Consider the following 27168-nt stretch of genomic DNA (forward strand, 5'->3'; position numbering starts at 1 on the left):
TTTTAATTTTTTTTTTACAAATAAATCTGTGAAAAGTGTGTGTGTGTGTGTGTGTGGGGGGGGGGGGGGGCATTTGTATTCAGCCCCCTTTACTCTGATACCCCTAACTAAAATCTAGTGGAACCAATTTCCTTCAGAAGTCACCTAATTAGTAAATAGAGCCCACCTGTGTGTCATTTAATCTCAGTATAAATACAGCTGTTCTGTGAAGCCCTCAGAGGTTTGTTAGAGAACCTTAGTGAACAAACAGCATCATGAAAGCCAAGGAACACACCAGACAGGTCAGGGATAAAGTTGTGGAGAAGTATAAAGCAGGGTTAGGTTATAAAAAAATCTCCCAAGCTTTGAACATCTCACGGATCTCTGTTCAATCCATCATCGGAAAATGGAAAGAGTATGGGACAACTGCAAACCTACCAAGACATGGCCGTCCACCTAAACTGACCGGCCGGGCAAGGAGAGCATTCATCAGAGAAGAGCCAAGAGGTCCATGGTAACTCTGGAGGAGCTGCAGAGATCCACAGCTCAGGTGGGAGAATCTGTCCACAGGACAACTATTAGTCGTGTTCTCCACAAATCTGCCCTTTATGGAAGAGTGACAAGAAGAAAGACATTGGTGAAAGAAAGTCATAAGAAGTCCTGTTTGTAGTTTGTGAGAAGCCATGTGGAGGACACAGCAAACATGTGGAAGAAGGTGATCTGGTCAGATGAGACCAAAATTCAACTTTTTGGCCTAAAAGTAAAAGACTATGTGGGGGGAAAACTAACACTGCACATCACCCTGAACACACCATCCCCACCGTGAAACATGGTGGTGGCAGCATCATGTGGTGGGGATGGTTTTCTTCAGCAGGGACAGGGAAGCTGGTCAGAGTTGATGGGAAGATGGATGGAGACAAATACAGGACAATCTTATAAGAAAACCTGTTAGAGTCTACAAAAGACTTGAGACCGGGGCAGAGGTTCACCTTCCAGCAGGACAACGACCCGAAACATCCAGCCAGAGCTACAATGGAATGGTTTAGATCAAAGCATATTCATGTGTTAGAATGGCCCAGTCACAGTCCAGACCTAAATCCCATTGAGAATCTGTGGCAAGACTTGAAAATTGCTGTTCACAGACGCTCTCCATCCAATCTGACAGAGCTTGAGATATTTTACAAAGAAGAATGGGCAGAAATGTCCTCTCTAGATGTGCAAAGCTGGTAGAGACATCCCCAAAAAGACTTGTAGAGAAAGGGGGTTCTACAAAGTATTGACTCCGGGGGGCGCCATACAAATGCCCCTCCCCCCACACTTTTCACATATTTATTTGTATCATTTATTATTTTCCTTCATTTCAAGGGGTATGAATACTTTTTTAAGGCACTGTATTAGTATTCAGCTCCCTAGGTGTGTGGTCCTTGCAGTCCTTGCGGCCAGGTCTAGGAGTATCCCTCAGACTATAATGGTATTTTATTTCCTATAAACTCTGCTGACTTATTTTCTTGTATCTTGGAGAACAGAGGCCTCTTCTATGGGCTGCAGATGTAACATCCAGTGTCTGAAAACACTTTCATTTCTCTTTTCTGTGATCTGGTATCACTGGAGACAACAAGGTCACGTCCTGCGTTCTATCTGTAGTAAACATTGGCTGTGATTGGCACAGACTTTGGATGTCAGAATCGGTTGCCAGCTTAATCTTCTCAAACCCGGGCAGATTCTGCCGCCTGGCACCTTGTGAGTATACATTGGATGGGAGCCTGCTGTATCTGTGAGCCTGTAGCATTATGCCCTCTAATGCCTTCATGTGCATAGTGAGTAGCAGCTTTCTCTATGGAGACCGTCGATTACTGTGGTGGTCGCAGTTGTTGATACTCATGATGAGTACTTTGCTGGTTGCTGCACGAACATACAGTAAGCTTATAGCAAAGTTTAGGGTGCACCTTGTGCTCAGCATTTTCCATAGATATTTTTTTCCCATAAGCTTGAGTATTGTGTTGATCCTGGACATCATTTCTTGGGCACAGTTCCAAGGGGTTTTTGCTTGTAGTGCTAACAATAATTCCTTTCTGCCACCAGATGTCCTCTCTTCTGGGTTGAATGGCGGCCTGTTTCATTCATCCCACTTCCTCTGAGCCCAGGATGTCATGGATACACCCCCTGGGGCAGGGGTCTCCAAACTTTCTAAGTAAAGGGCCAGTTTACTGTCCTTCAGGCTTTGTGGGGGGTGGGGGGGGGGGCAGACTGTGGCCAATGGGAGCAGAAAATGCCCCAGCATCAGTGCCCCATCATTGGTTTTAATGGGAGGATTAGTGCCCAATTGAAGGTGTCAGTTGGGGGAATGGTGCCACGTCATTGGTGTCAGTTGGTGAATAAAGGCAAGCAAAGGGCCACAGTTTGGAGACCACTGCCCTAGGGCATAAAGCCAGTTTTGGAATACTATTGCAAAAAAAATATAACTCACATGGCGTGATTGCCTTGTAGTACGGGAGAAGGGACCACTCACAGCCACCGCCAGAGGAAAAGAGTAAGAACTCATCACTGACATCACTAAAATTGTTTTTTAGGGCAGAGTTCCTCTTAGAAGAGAGTAGGGGTGTCTTTAACCTGGAGTTCTGCTTTAAAACAAGCATGCGTTTAATGACGAGTAAAGATATTTTGTAAGCCTATTCTGGGTCATCACACCTATTTTATGGCCAAAAGTATGGGCTTCCCCTTCCAAATGAGTTCAGGGGTCTCCAGTGAAGGGTCCTGGTAATCCTCCATCATACAAAGAAATTGTAGACGATTGTGCTTTTCCAACCTTGTGGTAACAGTCTGGTTATAATGTTTTGTAACAAATGTATTAAGGGTTCTTATGCATTAAATGTAGGATGAGTTTCCAGCTCCAACACTGATATGAACCAAACATATGTTGTTGAGACATTACCATTATACCTACCTACTGTATATGACAGAAATCCCCCCCAATTCAAAAGATTGAGTGCAGGTGTCTCCAGTGAAGGGTCCTGGTAATCCTCCATCATACAAAGACATTGTAGACAATTGTGCTCCTCCAACCTTTTGGTAACAGTTTGGTAAAGACCCTTTTCTGTTCCAGCATGACTGTGTCCCCCCTCATGTACAAAGCCATCTCCATAAAGACACGGTGTGACCAGTTTGGTGTGGAGGAACTCAAGTGTCCTGCACAGAGCTCTGACCTCAACCCTTCTTTTGAAAGATCTTTGGTATAAGGTCTTCTCATTCAACATCAGTACCTGCCCTTAACGCTACAAAACAAGTTTCCTGTAAAGAGCCCTGACCTCATCCCTGCTGAACACCTTTGGACTTCTACCCTACTGAACACCCTTTTCTGTTCCAGCATGACTGTGCCCCCCCCCTCCATGTACAAGCCATAAAGACCAGTATGGTGTGGAGAAACTTGAGTATCCTGCACAGAGCCCTAACCTCAACCCTATTTTTTGGAAGACCTTTGGAACCAGGTCTTCTCATCCAACATCAGTACCTGCCCTCACATATGTGAACAAGTTCCCACAGACACCCTCCAAAATCTTGTGGAAAGCCTTCCCAGAAGAGTGGAGGATGTTATTGCCACAAAGGGTAGGAGCAACTCCATAAAGACATGGATTGACCAGTTTGGTGTGGAGGAACTCCAGTGTCCTGCACAGAGCCCTGACCTCAACCTTTCTTTTGAAAGATCTTTGGTATAAGGTCTTCTCATCCAACATCAGTACCTGCCCTTAACGCTACAAAACACCTTTAGGATGAGGTCTTCTCAAAGGTGTTCAGTAGGTTTGAGATCATGAAGGAACTTGAATATCCTGTAAAGAGACCTGACCTCAACCCTACTGAACACCTTTGGGATGAATTGGAACACCGATGGTGAGTCAGGTCTTTTTATTGTGCCCAATGTGAGGATTAACATGTAAACCAGATCTTCTCATTATACATCAGTACCTGGCCTCAAAAATGGGTACAAATTCCTACAGACACCCTCCAAAATCTTGTAGAAAGTCTTCCAACAAAAGAGTGAAGGATGTTATAGATACGAAAGGGGCAACTCCAAATTCATAGTTATGTCGGGAAGGGGGGACTCCATATTAATTAAAATTAATGGGGGGTGGGGCAAATCCATATTGATGGTGTTAGGGGGAAAGGGGGGGGAGGGTTCCATATTATTTCCACAAAGGGTAGGAGCAACTCCATAAAGACATGGTATGACCAGTTTGGTGTGGAGGAACTCCAGTGTCCTGCGCAAGAGCCCTGACCTCAACCCTTATTTTGAAAGATCTTTGGTATAAGGCCTTCTCATCCAACATCAGTACCTGCCCTTAACCCTATGAAATACCTTTAGGATGAGGTCTTCTCAAAGGTGTTCATAGGTTTGAGATCATGGAGGAACTGGAATGCCCTGCACAGAGACCTGACTTCAACCTTACTGAACACCTTTGGGATGAATTGGAACATCGATGGTGAGGCAGGTCTTTTTCTGGTGCCCAAGTTTGATGTGGAGGTACTCAAGTGTCCTGTGCAAGAGCCCTGACCTCAACCCTTCTTTTGAAAGATCTTTGGTATAAGGCCTTATCATCCAACATCAGTACCTGCCCTTAACCCTATGAAACACCTTTAGGATGCGGTCTTCTCAAAGGTGTTGATGGGTTTGAGATCATGGAGGAACTGGAATGCCCTGCACAGAGACCTGACTGAACACCTTTGGGATGAATTGGAACATTGATGGTGAGGCAGGTCTTTTTCTGGTGTCCAACATGAGGACCAACATCAGTACCTGACCTCACAAATGGGTACATATTCCCACAGACACCCTCCAAAATCTTGTTGAAATTCTTCCCAGAAGAGTAGAGGATGTTATAGCTACGAAGGGGGCAACTCCAAATGAATGGTTATGTGGGGAGGGGGGACACCATATTAAGGAAAATTGATAGGGGGGGTCAATCCCATTTTGATGGCATTGGGGGGGGGGGGGGAGGCAATTCCATATTATTGGCAATAGTTCTGGAATGGGATGTCCAATAAGCTCATATAGGTGTGATGGTCAGGTCTCCAGAAACTTTTGGTTATCCGTAAGCCAGGGGACTTCTGATGTGCTGCACAGCCTAGAGACGCTCTCGTACAGGCAGCGTGCAGTTGGCCAAGCAGCTCATTTACATAAATATTGCGCATGAAGGCAAGGCTGAGGAAGAGCCCATTAGGACAGCTTTTTTCAGCCTCTCGTGGGGGGAGGGTGGATTTTTATCCAGGTGATCTCCAGTATAACGAGACATAATTTATATTCCTGACAATTTTCCCGTTTGATGTATCTATGAGCCCGCCTGAGACTTTAGACTAATATTAGATTGCTCTGCCTGTGGCGGGATGGGGGGGTTCTTTCATCCTGCAGTACCCCTGTGTCCCCCCCCCCACCTCTGTTTTTCCGTTGTGTCGTTTTATCTGCGTCCCGACATTCACATGGGAAGCCTGTTGATGCAAAGCGCGGCACCTGCATTGGGCTCCTCTGCCTGTTGCTGCAGAACATCGCAGGCATGAAAGTGTTACCGAAAAGGTTGGGGTGAGGGAAGGAGAGCTGAATAGAGGCGCGCGACAGGCTGCAGTTTCCTTGGCAACGGCGTGAATGAGTGAACATGAAAATGAGCCGCAGACCCTCACTGCAGGAGAGAGGAGGTGGGGAGAGGAGGGCGCTCCTGTGTTGGAAGGGGGAGGGGGCAACATAGGCGCTCTTGTGGTGGTGGGGAGGGATGCCTTCCATATTTTCTCCATTTCTTTACCTTTCCATCGCTTATCGCCTTTTTTTCCTCCTCGCTCTTTTCCTATAGTGCTTCCATTTCTCCACGTCCTCCTCTCCCACTCCTTCGCCCTCCTCTCCACGCTCTCTCTAGGAGCTGGTTTATGATTGGCTCCTTGGCTTTTTAGGGAATTAGGAAGCCAGATGCAGAATTCAGTCTACTCTTCATATAGAAACTTACATTATTCTTCATATAGCATGGATACAATGTATATGACCCTTCTATTATACAATGTATATTACTCTTCATATACCATGGAGAAAGTGTATATTACTCTTCATATAAAAACTTACATTATTTTTCATATAGCAATGTACAATACTCTTCATATAGCACCATATAGTACAAGACTCTTCTCCATAGCATGGAGAAAGTGTACATTACTCTTTATATAGTATTTCTATGATACAGTATATATTACGCTTCATATAGCATGGATATAATATACATTACTTCTCATATAGAATGACTTTCATACCATGTATAATACTCTTCATAGAACATGGATACAATGTACCGTACTCTTCATAGAACATGGATACAATGTACCGTACTCTTCATAGAACATGGATACAATGTACCGTACTCTTCATAGAACATGGATACAATGTACCATACTCTTCATAGAACATGGATACAATGTACCGTACTCTTCATAGAACATGGATACAATGTACCGTACTCTTCATAGAACATGGATACAATGTACCGTACTCTTCATAGAACATGGATACAATGTACCGTACTCTTCATAGAACATTAAGAAAGAGTACATCATTCTTCATATAGCATGGATATAATATACATTACTTCTCATATAGAATGACTTTCATATCATGTATAATACTCTTCATGAAGCATTTCTATGACACAGTGTGGGTTGTTCTTTACATAGTATGGATAAGTATGGATACAATGTATGTTTTTCCTCATAGAACATGGATACAATGTACCATACTCTCCATATGGCAACATACAATTCTCTTCATATAACATTAAGAAAGTGTACATAACTCTTCATATAGCATGGATACAATGTATATTACTCTTCATATATCAAGCATACAATGTATTCATACTGTATGTACAATGACCCTTCATATAGCATTTCTATTATACTATGTATTCTTCATATAGCATTTCTATTATACTATGTATTCTTCATATAGCGTGGATACAATGTACGTCACTTCTCATATAGAATGACTAATACAATGTATATGACCCTTCTATTATACAATGTATATTGCTCTTCATATACCATGGAGAAAGTGTACATTACTCTTCATATAGCATTTCTGTAACACAGTGTGGGTTGTTCTTTATATAGTATGGATACAATGTACCGTACTCTTCATAGAACATACTTTGATATAATGTGCATCATTTTTCATATAGAATAGATAGAATGTATGAAATTCATCATAGAACATGCTTTGATACATGGTACACTATTCTTCATATAGAATGGAAGGAATGTACATAGTTCCTCATACAGCATGGACACAAGTACATGACCCTTCATATAGTATTTCTATTATACAATGTATGTTGCTCTTTATATAGCATGTCTATGACACAGTGTGGGTTGTTCTTTATATAGTATGGATACAATGTACCGTACTCTTCATATAGAATAGATAGAATGTATGTTATTCTTCCTATGGAATGGATAAAATGTGCATAATTCTTCATATAACATGGATACAATATATACCATATCTGACAAAAGTAAGTGCACCCCTCAGTGACATTTGTGTAAATCTTTTCTTCTATCTTTTCATGTGACAACACTGAAGAAATGACACTTGTCTACAATGTAAAGTAGTGAGTGTACAGCTTGTATAACAGTGTAAATTTACTGTCCCCTCAAAATAACTCAACACACAGCCATTAATGTCTAAACCGCTGGCAACAAAAGTCAGTACACCCCTAAGTGAAAATCTCCAAGTTGGGCTCAATTAGCCATTTTCCCTCCCCGGTGTCATGTGACTCGTTAGTGTTACAAGGTCTCAGGTGTGAATGGGGAGCAGGTGTGTTAAATTTGGTGTTATCGCTCTCACTCTCTCATACTGGTCACTGGAAGTACAACATGGCACCTCATGGCAAAGAACTCTCTGAGAATCTGAAAAAAAAAATTGTTGCTCTACATAAAGATGGTCTAGGCTATAAGAAGATTGCCAAGACCCTGAAACTGATCTGCAGCACGGTGGCCAAGACCATACAGCAGTATAACAGGACAGGTTCCACTCAGAACAGGCCTCGCCATGGACCACCAAAGGAGTTGAGGTCACGTGCTCAGCGTCATATCCAGAGGTTGTCTTTGGGAAATAGACGTATGAGTGCTGCCAGCATTGCTGCAGAGGTTGTAGGGGTGGGGGGTCAGCCTGTCAGTGCTCAGACCATACGCCGCACACTGCATCAAATTGGTCTGCATGGCTGTCATCCCAGAAGGAAGCCTCTTCTAAAGATGATGTACAAGAAAGTCCACAAACAGTTTTCTGAAGACAAGCAGACTAAGGGCATGGATTACTGGAACCATGTCCTGTGGTCTGATGAGACCAAGATAAACGTATTTGGTTCAGATGGTGACAAGCGTGTGTGGGGGCAACCAGGTGAGGAGGACAAAGACAAGTGTGTCTTGTCTACAGTCAAGCATGGTGGTGGGAGTGTCATGGTCTGGGGCTGTATGAGTGCTGCCGGCACTGGGGGGCTACAGATCATTGAGGGAACCATGAATGCCAACATGTACTGTGATATACTGAAGCAGAGCATGATCCCCTCCCTTCAGAGACTGGGCCGCAGGGCAGTATTCCAACATGATAACCACCCCAAACACACCTCCAAGACCACCACTGCCTTGATAAAGAAGCTGAGGGTAAAGGTGATGGACTGGCCAAGCATGTCTCCAGACCTAAACCCTATTGATCATCTGTGGGACATCCTCAAACGGAAGGTGGAGGAGCGCAAGGTCTCTAACATCCACCAGCTCTGTGATGTCATCATGGAGGAGGGGAAGAGGACTCCAGTGACAACCTGTGAAGCTCTGGTGACCTCCATGCCCAAGAGGGATAAGGCAGTGCTGGAAAATAATGGTGGCCACACAAAATATTGACACTTTGGGCCCAATTTTGAGATTTTCACTTAGGGGTGTACTGACTTTTGTCACATGAAAAGATGAAAAGATAGAAGAAAAGATTTACACAAATGTCACTAAGGGGTGTACTTACTTTTGTGAGATAATGTATATTTCTTCATATAACATGGATACAATGTACATAGTTCCTCATATAACATGTATACAATGTACATAGCTCTTCATATAACATGGATACAATGTACATAGTTCCTCATATAACATGTATACAATGTACATAGCTCTTCATATAACATGGATACAATGTACATAACTCTTCATATAACATGGATACAATGTACATAGCTCTTCATATAACATGGATACAATGTACATAACTCTTCATATAACATGGATACAATGTACATAGCTCTTCATATAACGTGGATACAATGTACATAACTCTTCATATAACATGGATACAATGTACATAGTTCCTCATATAACATGTATACAATGTACATAGTCCTTCATATAACATGTATACAATGTACATAGTCCTTCATATAACATGGATACAATGTACATAGTCCTTCATATAACATGGATACAATGTACATAGTCCTTCATATAACATGGATACAATGTACATAGTCCTTCATATAACATGGATACAATGTACATAGTCCTTCATATAACATGGATACAATGTACATAGTCCTTCATATAACATGTATACAATGTACATAGTCCTTCATATAACATGTATACAATGTACATAGTTCCTCATATAACATGGATACAATGTACACAGTCCTTCATATAACATGGATACAATGTACATAGTCCTTCATATAACATGGATACAATGTACATAGTCCTTCATATAACATGGATACAATGTACATAGTCCTTCATATAACATGTATACAATGTACATAGCTCTGCATATAATGTGGATACAATGTACATAGTCCTTCATATAACATGTATACAATGTACATAGTCCTTCATATAACATGGATACAATGTACATAGTTCCTTATATAACATGTATACAATGTACATAGCCCTTCATATAACATGGATACAATGTACATAGTCCTTCATATAACATGGATACAATGTACATAGCTCTTCATATAACATGTATACAATGTACATAGCCCTTCATATAACATGTATACAATGTACATAGTCCTTCATATAACATGGATACAATGTACATAGTCCTTCATATAACATGTATACAATGTACATAGCTCTTCATATAACATGTATACAATGTACATAGCTCTTCATATAACATGTATACAATGTACATAGCCCTTCATATAACATGGATACAATGTACATAGTCCTTCATATAACGTGGATACAATGTACATAGTCCTTCATATAACATGTATACAATGTACATAGTCCTTCATATAACATGGATACAATGTACATAGTCCTTCATATAACATGTATACAATGTACATAGTTCCTCATATAACATGGATACAATGTACATAGTTCCTCATATAACATGTATACAATGTACATAGCTCTTCATATAACATGGATACAATGTACATAGTTCCTCATATAACATGTATACAATGTACATAGTCCTTCATATAACATGTATACAATGTACATAGTTCCTCATATAACATGGATACAATGTACATAGTCCTTCATATAACATGGATACAATGTACATAGCTCTTCATATAACGTGGATACAATGTACATAGCTCTTCATATAACGTGGATACAATGTACATAGTCCTTCATATAACATGGATACAATGTACATAGTCCTTCATATAACATGGATACAATGTACATAGTCCTTCATATAACATGGATACAATGTACATAGTCCTTCATATAACATGGATACAATGTACATAGCTCTTCATATAACGTGGATACAATGTACATAGCTCTTCATATAACGTGGATACAATGTACATAGTCCTTCATATAACATGTATACAATGTACATAGTCCTTCATATAACATGGATACAATGTACATAGTCCTTCATATAACATGGATACAATGTACATAGTCCTTCATATAACATGGATACAATGTACATAGTCCTTCATATAACATGGATACAATGTACATAGTCCTTCATATAACATGGATACAATGTACATAGTCCTTCATATAACATGGATACAATGTACATAGTCCTTCATATAACATGGATACAATGTACATAGTCCTTCATATAACATGGATACAATGTACATAGCTCTTCATATAACGTGGATACAATGTACATAGCTCTTCATAGAACGTGGCTTTGGCACAATGTCCGTTGCTCTTCATATGGAATGACTTTGATATTATATACATTAAATCGGGAGATGTCCCGTATTTCCTTCTCCATGTGATTTGTGACTTTGTATCCTACTTGTGTCTCTCATGTCCTCCTCTCCCTCCTCTATAGTGTCACGTCTCTGTGTTGCTCTTCTATACTCATCTCCTCCCACTTGTATCCAGACACCCGTCCTATCCCCTCATCCTCCGCTCCTCGCCATCCTTGCCTCCATATCTCAGCCCACCTCTTGCTCTTCTGTCTCTGACTTGCTCCCACCTCTTTCTTGCTGGCATCTCTTCATTTCTCATCACCTACTTGTCCTCCTCTATTCCTCCATCTGCCGGCCTCCTGGGCCCCCCACTTCCTGCCTTTCTCCCCCTAATTCTCGCCCTTCTCCGGCGTCCTGTATCCATATGTCGGCCCGGCTCTCCTTGCCCTTTCCTCTCCCTCCCTTCCCACGTCTGACTCCACATCCATTTACATTCTGCTGTTGTGTCTCTTCTGTCACGGCCTTAAAGTGACAGCGCCCCACACCCCCCGAATAAGAGGAGGTTGTTATCCGCATGGGGCATGCGCGGAGGGAGCTGAATTTATTAGAAGCCGGGCCGCAGCCTGTTTAATACAAGACACGCGGGGTTGTCACCTCTGAAAATGTCACATTGTCTGCGTGGAAGGACGGGATGTGAGGGCGGGGAGAGGAGATCACATGGGGGAGGGGGGACAAGTCCTGAATATGAATCGGGACTATTATATAGAAAATATAGGAGAGAAGGAGGACGGGGGATGGATCTGTGCGGAGAGACCGCTGTACCGCCAGGACAAGAAATGAGAGCTTCTGCTAGGAAAGGAGAGTCAGACAGATTGTTTAACACGACCTGCTCATTTCCTCCTGTGTTCTGTCTCAGTGATCTCCTGCAGCCTCTTTACAGCCATTTCCAGCCTAAATGTACCACAAAATAACCGCCATGTAACCCGTCCGCGTCCTGAGCAACCAGGAACAGCAAGAAGCCATCATGTATAACAATTGTAGGGACATCCCTCTTTTCCTGTACATACTGCCCACTGTCATACCCTCCACACTCCTCTCCTCTACATACTGCCCACTGTCATACCCTCCACACTCCTCTCCTGTACATACCGCTCACTGTCATACCCTCCACACTCCTCTCCTCTACATACCGCCCACTGTCATATCCTCCACACTCCTCTCCTGTACATACCGCTCACTGTCATACCCTCCACACTCCTCTCCTGTACATACCACCCACTGTCATATCCTCCACACTCCTCTCCTGTACATACCGGCCACTGTCATACCCTCCACACTCCTCTCCTGTACATACCGCCCACTGTCATATCCTCCACACTCCTCTCCTGTACATACCGGACACTGTCATACCCTCCACACTCCTCTCCTGTACATACCGCCCACTGTCATACCCTCCACACTCCTCTCCTGTACATACCGCCCACTGTCATACCCTCCACACTCCTCTCCTGTACATACCGCCCACTGTCATATCCTCCACACTCCTCTCCTGTACATACCGCCCACTGTCATACCCTCCACACTCCTCTCCTGTACATACTGCCCACTGTCATACCCTCCACACTCCTCTCCTCTACATACTGCCCACTGTCATATCCTCCACACTCCTCTCCTCTACATAGTGCTCACCGTCATATCCTCCACACTCCTCTCCTCTACATAGTGCTCACTGTCATATCCTCCACACTCCTCTCCTCTACATACTGCCCACTGTCATATCCTCCACACTCCTCTCCTGTACATACCACCCACTGTCATACCCTCCACACTCCTCTCCTGTACATCCTGCCCACTGTCATATCCTCCACACTCCTCTCCTGTACATAGTGCTCACTGTAATATCCTCCACACTCCTCTCCTGTACATACCGCTCACTGTCATATCCTCCACACTCCTCTCCTGTACATACTGCCCACTGTCATATCCTCCACACTCCTCTCCTGTACATACCGCCCACTGTCATATCCTCCACACTCCTCTCCTGTACATAGTGCCCACTGTCATACCCTCCACACTCCTCTCCTGTACATACCGCCCACTGTCATACCCTCCACACTCCTCTCCTGTACATACCGCTCACTGTCATATCCTCCACACTCCTCTCCTGTACATACCGCCCACTGTCATATCCTCCACACTCCTCTCCTGTACATACCGCCCACTGTCATACCCTCCACACTCCTCTCCTGTACATACTGCCCACTGTCATACCCTCCACACTCCTCTCCTGTACATACCACCCACTGTCATATCCTCCACACTCCTCTCCTGTACATACCACCCACTGTCATATCCTCCACACTCCTCTCCTGTACATACCGCCCACTGTCATACCCTCCACACTCCTCTCCTGTACATACCGCCCACTGTCATATCCTCCACACTCCTCTCCTGTACATACCGCCCACTGTCATATCCTCCACACTCCTCTCCTGTACATACCGCCCACTGTCATACCCTCCACACTCCTCTCCTGTACATACTGCCCACTGTCATACCCTCCACACTCCTCTCCTGTACATACCACCCACTGTCATATCCTCCACACTCCTCTCCTGTACATACCACCCACTGTCATATCCTCCACACTCCTCTCCTGTACATACCGCCCACTGTCATACCCTCCACACTCCTCTCCTGTACATACCGCCCACTGTCATATCCTCCACACTCCTCTCCTGTACATACCGCCCACTGTCATATCCTCCACACTCCTCTCCTGTACATACCACCCACTGTCATATCCTCCACACTCCTCTCCTGTACATACCACCCACTGTCATATCCTCCACACTCCTCTCCTGTACATACCACCCACTGTCATATCCTCCACACTCCTCTCCTGTACATACCGCCCACTGTCATACCCTCCACACTCATCTCCTGTACATACCACTCACTGTCATATCCTCCACACTCCTCTCCTGTACATACTGCCCACTGTCATATCCTCCACACTCCTCTCCTGTACATACCGCTCACTGTCATATCCTCCACACTCCTCTCCTGTACATACTGCCCACTGTCATATCCTCCACACTCCTCTCCTGTACATACCACTCACTGTCATATCCTCCACACTCCTCTCCTGTACATACCACCCACTGTCATATCCTCCACACTCCTCTCCTGTACATACCGCCCACTGTCATATCCTCCACACTCCTCTCCTGTACATACCGCCCACTGTCATACCCTCCACACTCCTCTCCTGTACATACTGCCCACTGTCATACCCTCCACACTCCTCTCCTGTACATACCACCCACTGTCATATCCTCCACACTCCTCTCCTGTACATACCACCCACTGTCATATCCTCCACACTCCTCTCCTGTACATACCGCCCACTGTCATACCCTCCACACTCCTCTCCTGTACATACCGCCCACTGTCATATCCTCCACACTCCTCTCCTGTACATATCACCCACTATCATACCCTCCACACTCCTCTCCTGTACATACCGCCCACTGTCATATCCTCCACACTCCTCTCCTGTACATACCACCCACTGTCATATCCTCCACACTCCTCTCCTGTACATACCACCCACTGTCATATCCTCCACACTCCTCTCCTGTACATACCGCCCACTGTCATACCCTCCACACTCCTCTCCTGTACATACCACTCACTGTCATATCCTCCACACTCCTCTCCTGTACATACCGCCCACTGTCATATCCTCCACACTCCTCTCCTGTACATACTGCCCACTGTCATATCCTCCACACTCCTCTCCTGTACATACCGCTCACTGTCATATCCTCCACACTCCTCTCCTGTACATACTGCCCACTGTCATATCCTCCACACTCCTCTCCTGTACATACCACTCACTGTCATATCCTCCACACTCCTCTCCTGTACATACCACTCACTGTCATATCCTCCACACTCCTCTCCTGTACATACCGCCCACTGTCATATCCTCCACACTCCTCTCCTGTACATACTGCCCACTGTCATATCCTCCACACTCCTCTCCTGTACATACCGCTCACTGTCATATCCTCCACACTCCTCTCCTGTACATACTGCCCACTGTCATATCCTCCACACTCCTCTCCTGTACATACCACTCACTGTCATATCCTCCACACTCCTCTCCTGTACATACCACTCACTGTCATATCCTCCACACTCCTCTCCTGTACATACTGCCCACTGTCATATCCTCCACACTCCTCTCCTGTACATACCACCCACTGTCATATCCTCCACACTCCTCTCCTGTACATACTGCCCACTGTCATATCCTCCACACTCCTCTCCTGTACATACCACCCACTGTCATATCCTCCACACTCCTCTCCTGTACATACCACCCACTGTCATACCCTCCACACTCCTCTCCTGTACATACCGCTCACTGTCATATCCTCCACACTCCTCTCCTGTACATACCACCCACTGTCATATCCTCCACACTCCTCTCCTGTACATACCACCCACTGTCATATCCTCCACACTCCTCTCCTGTACATACCACCCACTGTCATATCCTCCACACTCCTCTCCTGTACATACCACTCACTGTCATATCCTCCACACTCCTCTCCTGTACATACCACCCACTGTCATATCCTCCACACTCCTCTCCTGTACATACCGCCCACTGTCATACCCTCCACACTCCTCTCCTGTACATACCGCCCACTGTCATATCCCCCACACTCCTCTCCTGTACATACCGCCCACTGTCATATCCTTCACACTCCTCTCCTGTACATACCACCCACTGTCATATCCTCCACACTCCTCTCCTGTACATACCACTCACTGTCATACCCTCCACACTCCTCTCCTGTACATACCGCCCACTGTCATATCCTCCACACTCCTCTCCTGTACATACCGCCCACTGTCATATCCTCCACACTCCTCTCCTGTACATACCGCCCACTGTCATATCCTCCACACTCCTCTCCTGTACATACTGCCCACTGTCATACCCTCCACACTCCTCTCCTGTACATACCGCCCACTGTCATATCCTCCACACTCCTCTCCTGTACATACCGCCCACTGTCATATCCTCCACACTCCTCTCCTCTACATACCACCCACTGTCATACCCTCCACACTCCTCTCCTGTACATACCGCCCACTGTCATATCCTCCACACTCCTCTCCTGTACATACCGCCCACTGTCATACCCTCCACACTCCTCTCCTGTACATACCGCTCACTGTCATACCCTCCACACTCCTCTCCTGTACATACCGCTCACTGTCATATCCTCCACACTCCTCTCCTGTACATACCGCCCACTGTCATACCCTCCACACTCCTCTCCTGTACATACCGCTCACTGTCATATCCTCCACACTCCTCTCCTGTACATACCACCCACTGTCATATCCTCCACACTCCTCTCCTGTACATACTGCTCACTGTCATATCCTCCACACTCCTCTCCTGTACATACTGCCCACTGTCATATCCTCCACACTCCTCTCCTGTACATACCACCCACTGTCATATCCTCCACACTCCTCTCCTGTACATACCACCCACTGTCATATCCTCCACACTCCTCTCCTGTACATACCACCCACTGTCATATCCTCCACACTCCTCTCCTGTACATACCGCCCACTGTCATACCCTCCACACTCCTCTCCTGTACATACCACCCACTGTCATACCCTCCACACTCCTCTCCTGTACATACCACCCACTGTCATATCCTCCACACTCCTCTCCTGTACATACTGCTCACTGTCATATCCTCCACACTCCTCTCCTGTACATACCACCCACTGTCATATCCTCCACACTCCTCTCCTGTACATACCACCCACTGTCATATCCTCCACACTCCTCTCCTGTACATCGATGTCACCAATCAGATGGGCCCTTCCCAAGTTTGAAATACGTTGACTTTCACTGGCTGCATTCTTATATCAGGTTAGGGACCCAGCGATGTTTATTCTGGAGGCAGCCAGGCACAGAGCATTAGGAGAAGAGGGCCAGCTACGGCAGACCCTGCACTTCTCTCACCATTCACAGCTACTGATTGATATTGTTTGTTTCTTTTTCGGATTAAATTATTTATTGCTACAAAGTTGAAGCCTAAAGCTGAAGTAGAAGCAGACATAAAACAACAACGAATACAGTTATGTTTATTGATTATTTATTAATAGCATTTCACATAAATGCTAAATGTGACCTGATATGAACTTGTATCCTGTGTGCAGCAGAGCTCAGACTGGGGGTGAGGGGGAGGAGCCAGGAAAGGCAAAATAATCTTCAGCTGAGGTATACAAGAGGTATACAAGGATGGGATGTACAGCTCAAGTGTTCTCCACAAAGCCCACACCTCAATCTTACTGAACACCTTTGGGATTAATTGGTACACCAATGGAGAGCCAGGTCTTTTTTTTTTTTTTTTTTTTTTGGTGCCCAATGTGGGGCCTGAGATGTGAGTCTTTATATGGGGGGTGGAAGACATCTCCATATTAATAGTCATGGGGGGGAGGAAGACAACTCCATATTAATAGCTATGGGGGGAGGAAGACATCTCCATATTAATAGCCATGGGGGGAGGAAGGCAACTCCATATTAATGGCCATGGAGGGGAGGGACAACTCCGTATTAATGGCCATGGGAGGTGGAAGACAACTCTATATTAAATGCCATGGGGGGTGGAAGACAACTCCATATTAATAGTCATGGGGGGTGTAAGACAACTCCATATTAATAGTCATGGGGGGGTGGAAGACAACTCCATATTAATAGCCATGGGGGGTGGAAGACAACTCCATATTAATGGCCATGGGGGAAGCAAGACAACTCCATATTAATAGTCATGAGGGATGGAAGACAACTCCATATTGATGGCCATGGGAGGGAGGAGGACAACTCCATATTAATGGCCATGGGGGATGGAAGACAACTCCATATTAATAGCCATGGGGGGTGGAAGACAAATCCATATTAATAGTCATGGGGGGAGGAGGACAACTCCATATTAATGACCATGGGGGGGGACAACTCCGTATTAATGGCCATGGGGGGTGGAAGACAACTTCATATTAATAGCCATGGGGGGTGGAAGACAAATCCATATTAATAGTCATGGGGGGTGGAAGACAACTCCATATTAATGGCCATAGGGGAAGCAAGACAACTCCATATTAATAGTCATGGGGGGTGGAAGACATCTCCATATTAATAGTCATGGGGGGTGGAAGACATCTCCATATTAATAGCCATGGGGGGTGGAAGACAACTCCATATTAATGGACATGGGGGAAGCAAGACAACTCCATATTAATAGTCATGGGGGGTGGAAGACATCTCCATATTAATAGCCATGGGGGGGAGGAAGACAACTCCATATTAATGGCAATTGGGGAGGAGGACAACTCCATAGTAATAGCCAAGGGGTGTGGAAGACAAATCCATATTAATAGTCATGGGGGGAGAAGGACAACGCCATATTGATGGCCATGGGGGGAGGAGGACAACTCCATATTGATGGCCATGGGGGGAGGAGGACACCTCTATATTAATGGCCATGGGGGGAGGAGAACACTTCTATATTAATGGCCATGGGGGGGGGGGGGGACAACTCCGTATTAATGGCCATGGGGGTGGAAGACAACTCCGTATTAATGGCCATGGGGGGTGGAAGACAAATCCATATTAATAGTCATGGGGGGAGAAGGACAACTCCATATTGATGGCCATTGAGGGAGAAGGACAACTCCATATTGATGGCCATGGGGGGAGGAGGACACCTCTATATTAATGGCCATGGGGGGAGGAGGACACCTCTATATTAATGGCCATGGGGGGAGGAGGACAACTCCATATTAATGGTCATGGGTGGAGGAGGACAACTTTATATTAATGGCCATGGGAGAGGAGGACAACTCCTAATAATGAGAAAAAAGGGGGGAAATGGGGGCAGACGGGGCAATTGGGACTTTGTGTGAAACACAACACTAGGGCAGAATGAGTCATTAAATGTAAATAAATGTAAATAAAATAAATTTTTATTGATACCCCATGAGAGCATAGTGCAATCAATGATACAAACATTTAAATCAATAAGTATGGCACAGAGTAAATCAAAGATGATAGTTCATCACATTATAGTAAAATAGTAGCATATTAAACACTGTAGCACATGATCAATGATAGTAGCATCAACACTACACCCAACGTGTATATACATAATCAGAATGATATCAGAATAACATGAATGACTCAAATATTGAAAACCCATGGTAGGTACATGGTTGCTGTGCCATGACATCAAATATATATGCTATATTGCTATATGCTGCTGTGATGAACTATCATGTTTGATTTACTCTGTGCCATACTTATTGATTTAAATGTTTGTATCATTGATTGCACTATGCTCTCATGGGGTATCAATAAATATTTCTTTTATTTACTTTTATTTACATTTAATGACTCATTCTGCCCTAGTGTTGTGTTTCACACAAAGTCCCAATTGCCCCGTCTGCCCCCATTTCCCCCTTTTTTCTCATATCAATAGGGATGGAGACCTATGTACTGGATGGTCATGGTCTCATATAAAGTCCCAACATTTCTCTCTTTTTTTCAAACTCCTAACAATGGCCATGGAGGGGGGGGACAACTTCATATTAATGACCATGGGGAAAGGAGGACAACTCTATAAAAATGGCTATGGGAGGAGGAGGACAAATTCAACTTAAAGGTCATGAAGGTAGGGGGAGAACTCCTAATTATTGGCCGGGGGGGGGGTTTAGGACAACTTCATATTAATGGCCATGGGGGCAGGAGGACAACTCAATATTAATGGCTATGGGGAGAGGAGGACAACTTCATATTAATGGCCATGGGGGGGAGAAGGGCAACTCAATATTAATGGCTATGGGGAGAGGAGGACAACTCCATATTAATGGTAATGGGGGGGGGGGGGGAGCAACTCTGTATTAATGGCCATGGGTGGAGGAGGACAACTCCATATTAATGGCCATGGGGGGAGGGGAATAACTTCATATTAATGGCCATGGGGAGAGGAGGACAACTTCATATTAATGGCCATGGGGGAAGAAGGGCAACTACATATTAACGATAATGGGGGGGAGAGCAACTCTGTATTAATGGCCATGGGGGAAGGAGGACAACTCCATATTAATGGCCATGGGGGAAGGAGGACAACTCCATATTAATGGCCATGTGGGGGGGGGCAACTCTATATTAATGGCAATGGGCGGAGAAGGACCACTTGAATGGGAATCGTGAGGGGGCGTGGCCAGGCCACGTGCAATTGCGCCATCCTGCCGGGAGCCTGGTCTTTTGCAGAAGTACCTGGGAGGCAGAGGAGGCTCCAACACTAGGGGATTTGTTGGGGGCGTATACAGCTGAGAGGGGGGTCCATTGGCGTTATGACTTTGCCTCCTGAGCTCCGAGCCATTGACACGCCCACGGAACGGGAGATATTCGGCTGCTTGTAACGGGAATACGCAATAAAATACAGCGGTAACAAAAAAAACTGTGATTTACTTGCTTATGATGCAGACTTCAAACACATGTTCGTCTTTCATATTGAAGGCAATTGGAGTTTACAGACTATAGAAGAAAGTCTCCCTGTGGCACATCGGATCAATCCCATCGGTTAGTGGTGGGTGGCAAACCCAGTCTGGGCTCCTACCAGGCCGGGCTCCAACCAGGCCACGCTCCAACGCATTTCACTCCTCTTAATCATGGGGATCCTGGGGTTTACAACCACTTTAAGCTCTTCTAGGTGTGATGGTCAGGTGGCCATGTGATGCTCAGGTGGCTATGTAATTATTTATTTTTCCCACTGACCTTCCTTTTTCTTCAACAGGTCCTGTGGATGCCGGCTGTCCTGTCCATCTTGCTGCTCGTCTGCCGTGGCCTTAGACTTGGGAATACAGGATGTGACTGAAGTGTCCTGTGTGGGGGGACCCGGAATTGCTTCTACTCCCCCGGTGGTGCTTACATTCTGGATGTTAGAGCCGCACTTTCCATACAATGCATTTAGTTGGGCTCAGTGCGGTCCCCAGGAAGCTGAGTCTGGCCCTGTGGGTTCTAAGTGTGGCTGCCCGTGTACTCTTCTCTCATGCCCAGGTATACTCTCAGACTGTGAACACACACTACGGCAAGCTGCGTGGCATGAGGATGTCTTTACCCAACGACATCTTGGGCCCTGTGGATCAGTACCTGGGGGTGCCTTATGCCGCGCCCCCCGTGGGAGAGAAGCGCTTCCTTCCACCTGAACCCCCTCCTTCCTGGTCAGGCATAAGGAATGCCACACACTTTTCACCCGTGTGCCCGCAGAACATACAAAACGCTGTGCCGGATATCATGATGCCGGTCTGGTTCACCTCAAACCTGGACACTGTGACCGGATACCTACAAGAGCAGAGCGAGGACTGCCTGTATCTTAACATCTATGTTCCTACAGAGGATGGTGAGTAGCGAGGGGTACGGTAAGATCCCCTCTACAAACCTGGGATCTGAGCAGGGTTGCGTATTTGGTCCTCCAGTGTTTTGTACACAGCATGGAGGTGGGGTGGGGTGGGGTGTGCTTGCTGCATGCTGTGTGTCAGCAATAACGAGTGCTGGTCGCTATTCATGCCTTCAGCACTGTCTCTCCTCCCGTTCCTCAGTCCGTAGTATTTCTCTGCCCCCAGCCAGAACTTCCCTCGTGTTTTCCATCCCGTGGCCTCCATAGGAAATGTGTTTTCTTTGTATGCTTCTCCCCAAGCCATCACTTCCTTGTACCCGTCCATTTCTTGCCAGCGTTGACCCCCTTTTTCCCAGCCTCACCATTTAATTTGCCTCTTTCTTACATATTTGATTTCCTATATCTTCACAGACATTTGGAAGTTTCATCTCTATTAAATATTTTTTACCAATTCCCAGTCAGATTGCAACCTCTGAAACCTCCCCAGCTGTGTTTTTGACACTTATTTCAATGGAACTGGCTCCCGGCAACAAGTTTAGTCCTGTCTCCAATTTTGGATTCAATTAAATACCTGTGTTTCATTTGCTTTCAATTTTCATCTTGTCAAAATAGTCTTTGTATGGTCAGTCACCCCACTCATTTGGCTACCATTGCTACGAAACTGCAGACAGCTTTTGAAAGACAACAGTTAGCAAATATAATATATAAAAAAATGATTTTAGCGTTTTCCTTCTAGATCAGCTTTTCTCAACCAGGGTTCCTCCAAAGGTTGCTAGGGGTTCCATAAGCGAAGAGCAATTTCTGCCTCTCAGATAAGTTCCCACAGACATTATTGATTATTTTAACTATCTGTAAGGGGGTATTTCCTCCCAATGACCACAAGTCTTAGGAGCGTTCTTCCTCAACCGGGGTTCCATGGAACTCTACGGTTCCTCCAGAGGTTGTCAGGGGTTCCTTGAGCGAAGAGCAATTTCTGCCTCTCAGATAAGTTTCTACTGACACCATTGATTATTTGTTGTCAGGGGTTCCTTGAGCAATGAGCACCTTTCTGCCCTTCAGATAAACTGAATCAAATGATCCTTTTAGTTATCTGTAAAAAGGGAAATTATTATGACCACAAGTGTGAGGAGCATTCTTCTCCTTGTTCATCACACTAATGTACAGTGAGCTGTAAATCAAGTCATTTTTAGGAAGGGTCCTCTGAGACCAAAACATTATTTCAAGAGTATCTCTGTAATGAAAAGTATGAGGAAGGCTGTTCTAGATTTTGGTCATATAAAGCGAAATTAGAGCTATAATACTTACCAGTCTGGTAGGTATTGACTCTGATCCTTACTCCCTTGGAAGAGGTACAGAATCTTCAGAATCTGACACTTCTGAGAGGTGTTCAATGCCTGCGCCCCCTGCCACGTGTTGTGGTTCCACCTGTATCAGTACAGCTCTACCTACAACAGTGACATTTGGGCTAGTGAGGGAAACCACGGGGCACATTGAGGGACATGGTATCCAACACAACTGGAAGGGTTTCTGATGGTGAAGATCTTCCATGATCTTCATATGATAACTATCTTCTTTTGCTCGGTAACATTTAAAGTGTTTGTAAAGGCAAAAGGTGCATTCTATGCATTAAGATAAGAAACCTTCTGTGTGTAGCAGCCCCCCCTAATACTTAACTGAGCCTCATCTCGATCCAGCGATGTTGCTCAAGAGACTTGGCTGTCTGGGACTCTCCCCCCTCATTGGCTGAGACACCAGAAAAGCACCATTGGCTCCCGCTGCTGACAATCAACGCCAGTGAGCCAATGAGGAGCGAGAGGGAGCTGTGGCTCGGCTCTGGTGCCTCCATAGCAAGCTGATTGCTGCGGGGGGCACTCAACAGGAGGGAGGGGCCAGGAGTGTCTAAGAGGGACCCGAGAAGAGGAGGATCTGGGCTGCTCTGTGCAAAACCATTACAGAGCCGGTAAGTATGACATGTTTGTTATATTTAAATAACAAAAAAACAAGACTTTAGTATCACTTTAAATTATTTTTCCTTCTGCACCTAACACTGAAGTCTTCTACAGCCCTGTGATAGGTTCAGTCCACAGAACTTGATGGGCAGAAAGCATTTTTGGCCAATTTAGGACCACCAGACTTGTAAATATGATAACTCTTTTTTTGCTGGGTCCCATTTAAAGAATCTTTCACTCTGCACCTGACACTAGAATCTTGTACAGCCCTACAATAGGTTCAATCCGCAGAGTTGAATGGGTAGGAGGCATTTTTGGTCACTTTAGGACCATCAGTAGTGCTTTACCACCTAAGCAGAAAAATTGTATAATGATCATAAAATACACGGGGCAGGCTAGGAGCATTGGTGGGGTCCGTGGTTTCCGTATTTCTCCTTTCAAAAATGGGTTCAAGTCTAAAGAGGACATTTTCCCAAGATAGAAGTACTGATTTTATGCTAGACTATATGACCAAAGGTCTAAAGACAGCAGACTGTGTTTCCACCTAATGGTATTGTTAATGGTCAACATTCAAAGACATTGTAGACAATTATGCTCTTCAAAACCTTGTGATAACAGTTTGGTGAAGACCCTTTTCCCCTTTTCTGTTCCAGCATGACTGTACCCCCCCCCGTGTACAAAGCCAGCTCCATAAAGACATGGTGTGACCAGTTTGGTGTGGAGGAACTCCAGTGTCCTGTACAGAGCCCTGACCTCAACACCTTTGGGATGAATTAGAATACCAATTGGGAGCTAGGTGTTTTTTCTGGTGCCCAACGTGAAGCCCAACATGTAAGCCAGGACTTCTCATACAACATCAGTACCTAACCTCACAAATGGGCACAAATTCCCACAGACACCCTCCAAAATCTCGTGGAAAGTCTTCCAGGAAGAGTGATGGACGTTTTAGGTGCAAAGTGGGCAGCTCCATATTAATGGCCATGGTTTTGTAATGGGGTGGCCAACAAGTTCATAAATGTATGATGCAGTGGTGGCTGGTGTTTTTTTTTTTTTTGGAGGGGGCGGCAAACAACCACCCCCCCCACCCGGTCGTCCACTATTCATTCGCTACTGTCACACAACTGGGTGTGCACAGAGCGCAGTGCTCAGCACCCCAAGCCCACCCTTTTTTGAAGCCTATTAGAGCCTCTGGCTCGAAATCACTTGCTTCAAAAATAAACACCACCCCCCCATTGGAATCCATGGTCCAGCTGTATGTAGATCAGGGGGCCGGACGCATGGATGGGGGGGGGGGGGGCGGCGCCGTCCGCCACTGGTATGATGGGTGTAGGAACTCCAGTGTCCTACACATGTCCCTGACCTAAACCCTACTGAACACCTTTGGGATGGACTGGAACACCAACATTTTTGTTGGTGCTTCTCATCGCAGGTCTTCTCATCCAGCGAATGAGCACAAAGTCCCACAGACATCCTCCAAAATCTTGTGGAAAGCCTTCCCAGAAGAGTATAGGGTGTTATAGTAACAAAAGGGGACCAGGATTTTAGGATGGGGTGCCCAGTTTGAATGTCCTGCACCAGTTTGGTGAAGACCCTTTTCTGTTCCAGCATGACTGTGCCCCCTGTGTACAAAGCCAGCTCTATAAAGACATGGTGTGACCAGTTTGGTGTGGAGGAACTCCAGTATTCTTTCAGAACCCTGAACTCAACCCTACTGAACACCTTTTGGGTGAATTGGAATGGAATGCCAATGTGAGCCAGGTCTTCTCAAACTACATCATGAACATGAACTCCTTTGGGATGAATTGGAACATTGATGGTGAGGCAGGTCTTTTTCTGGTGCCCAACGTGAGGACCAACATCAGTACCTGACCTCACAAATGGGGACAAAGTCCCACAGGCACCCTCCAAAATCTTGTGTAAAATCTTCCCAGAAGAGTGGAGGATGTTATAGCCATAAAAGAGGCAACTCTATACTAATGGCGATGGTGGGAGGGCACAACTCCATAATAATGGCTTTGGTTTTGGAATGGAATGTCCAAAAAACTTACCTAGGAGTGATGGTCAGGTGTCCACAAATTCTCGACTATGTAGAGTATATTTAATTATTTGTAATCCTTTGTACACCATCTGAAACTGAGCATTTGGATGACAGTGGGAGAACCTGCGTTGATGGCCAACATGAGATACAGGCATTTATTACAGACATTGGTGTTGGGTGAGACAAGATCTCAGACAGCAGAATAGTTCAGACATGTTAGGAGATGTACTGACTCTGGAAATGGCATAGTGATATACGTTTTTTGATTGGTCTCAAATAATAGGGTAATTCTTTTTTATATGGATACTGTTGAGCCCAAAAAAAAAAACAAGGCTGCACAGGAATGCTTTACCAGATCGGTAATAACTGTTTGATTCAAGGTTTTAATTTGACTGGAGTGACATTTTAGCAATGTCAGAGTGGCAGACCATGAAGGCTGTATGTCAGAAGATTCTGGTCCCCGGTGTTGAACCCATCATATCATGATTACCATTATGACAAAAAAACTGTTGCATTGTTGAGGAAGTTGTATTCTAAGATAATAGTTGCTTTTGCTTGTCCACAAGTCCAAAAGAAAACATTTTGTATACCAGGATGCATTTCCCCCAGATGGGGGGCTCTCATGTTTTTTTGTGACATGCTGGTTCTGCTTCTGTCTAATGGACCCTTGTTGGCATATATTTGTATTTATTGTATCTCGACCGGTTTTGTAGAAGCTCAAATGTGCCACTTGGATCCTCTTGAGGGGTGTATGCAGTATATTTTCACTGTAAACCATTCAAATGTTTGAATATAAAGCCCCATACACACGTGCCGAATGTTGGGAGACATCGGCTGGGTGAACAAAAAAATGGCCGACATTGGGCCCGTGTGTATGGCACCCTGTCTGACAGAAGCAGGCCTTCTGTTGGACAGGCATGCTGGAGAACCAGCAGCCAACTGACTCCCGATCAGCGCTCTCAGCCAATGGCAGAGAGAGCTAAACAGAGTGTTCTGGCGGAGGGGGGGGGGGCGTCCCCCGGGGCGTCCCCCTGTCAGAACACAACAGCTTAGCTGGGGAGATCACTGTACCAACTTCGCATAGTCAGTACAGCGGCTCTGGGTTGAACGAAAAAAAAAACTCATAGTGTGTACCAGGCTTAAGTGTATACTGTTGACTATATTCGTGTTTGCTTAGATTTCCTTCCTTGGTCATCACTTATGGCCATTACAAACGTTGGTAATACAGTATACATCCAAAAATCTGTGGACACCAGACCATCACACCTCAGTGAGCTTGTTGGACATGCCATTGCCCCTTCCCCCATAGCCATTAATATGGTGGTGTCCCCACCCCTACTGTGGCTTTAACATCCTCCACTCTTCTGGGAAGACTTTTCACAAGATTTTGAAGGGTGTCTGTGAGAATTTGTGCCCATTTGTGAGGTCAGGTATTGATTTTGGATGAGAAGACTTGGCTCACAACTGGGGTTTCAATTCATCCTAAAGGTGTTCAATATTGTTGA

At 45.2% G+C, this 27168-nt stretch overlaps 1 protein-coding gene across 3 annotated transcripts in view; it reads left to right on the forward strand.

The window, feature by feature from the left end:
• The window catches only part of NLGN3 (neuroligin 3), a 150372-nt gene that overhangs the window by 63681 nt on the left and 59523 nt on the right, over positions 1 to 27168 (forward strand). For all 3 annotated transcript variants that reach the window (XM_073600802.1, XM_073600803.1, XM_073600804.1), the window contains exon 2: positions 21074 to 21679. In XM_073600802.1, coding sequence (XP_073456903.1) covers positions 21241 to 21679 — 439 coding nt within the window. In that variant the 5' untranslated portion in view covers positions 21074 to 21240. The remainder of the gene's footprint in view (positions 1 to 21073; positions 21680 to 27168) is intronic.

The sequence above is a fragment of the Aquarana catesbeiana genome, linkage group LG09 (genome assembly GCF_042186555.1).
Source record: "Aquarana catesbeiana isolate 2022-GZ linkage group LG09, ASM4218655v1, whole genome shotgun sequence".
NCBI classification, from domain to species: domain Eukaryota; kingdom Metazoa; phylum Chordata; class Amphibia; order Anura; family Ranidae; genus Aquarana; species Aquarana catesbeiana.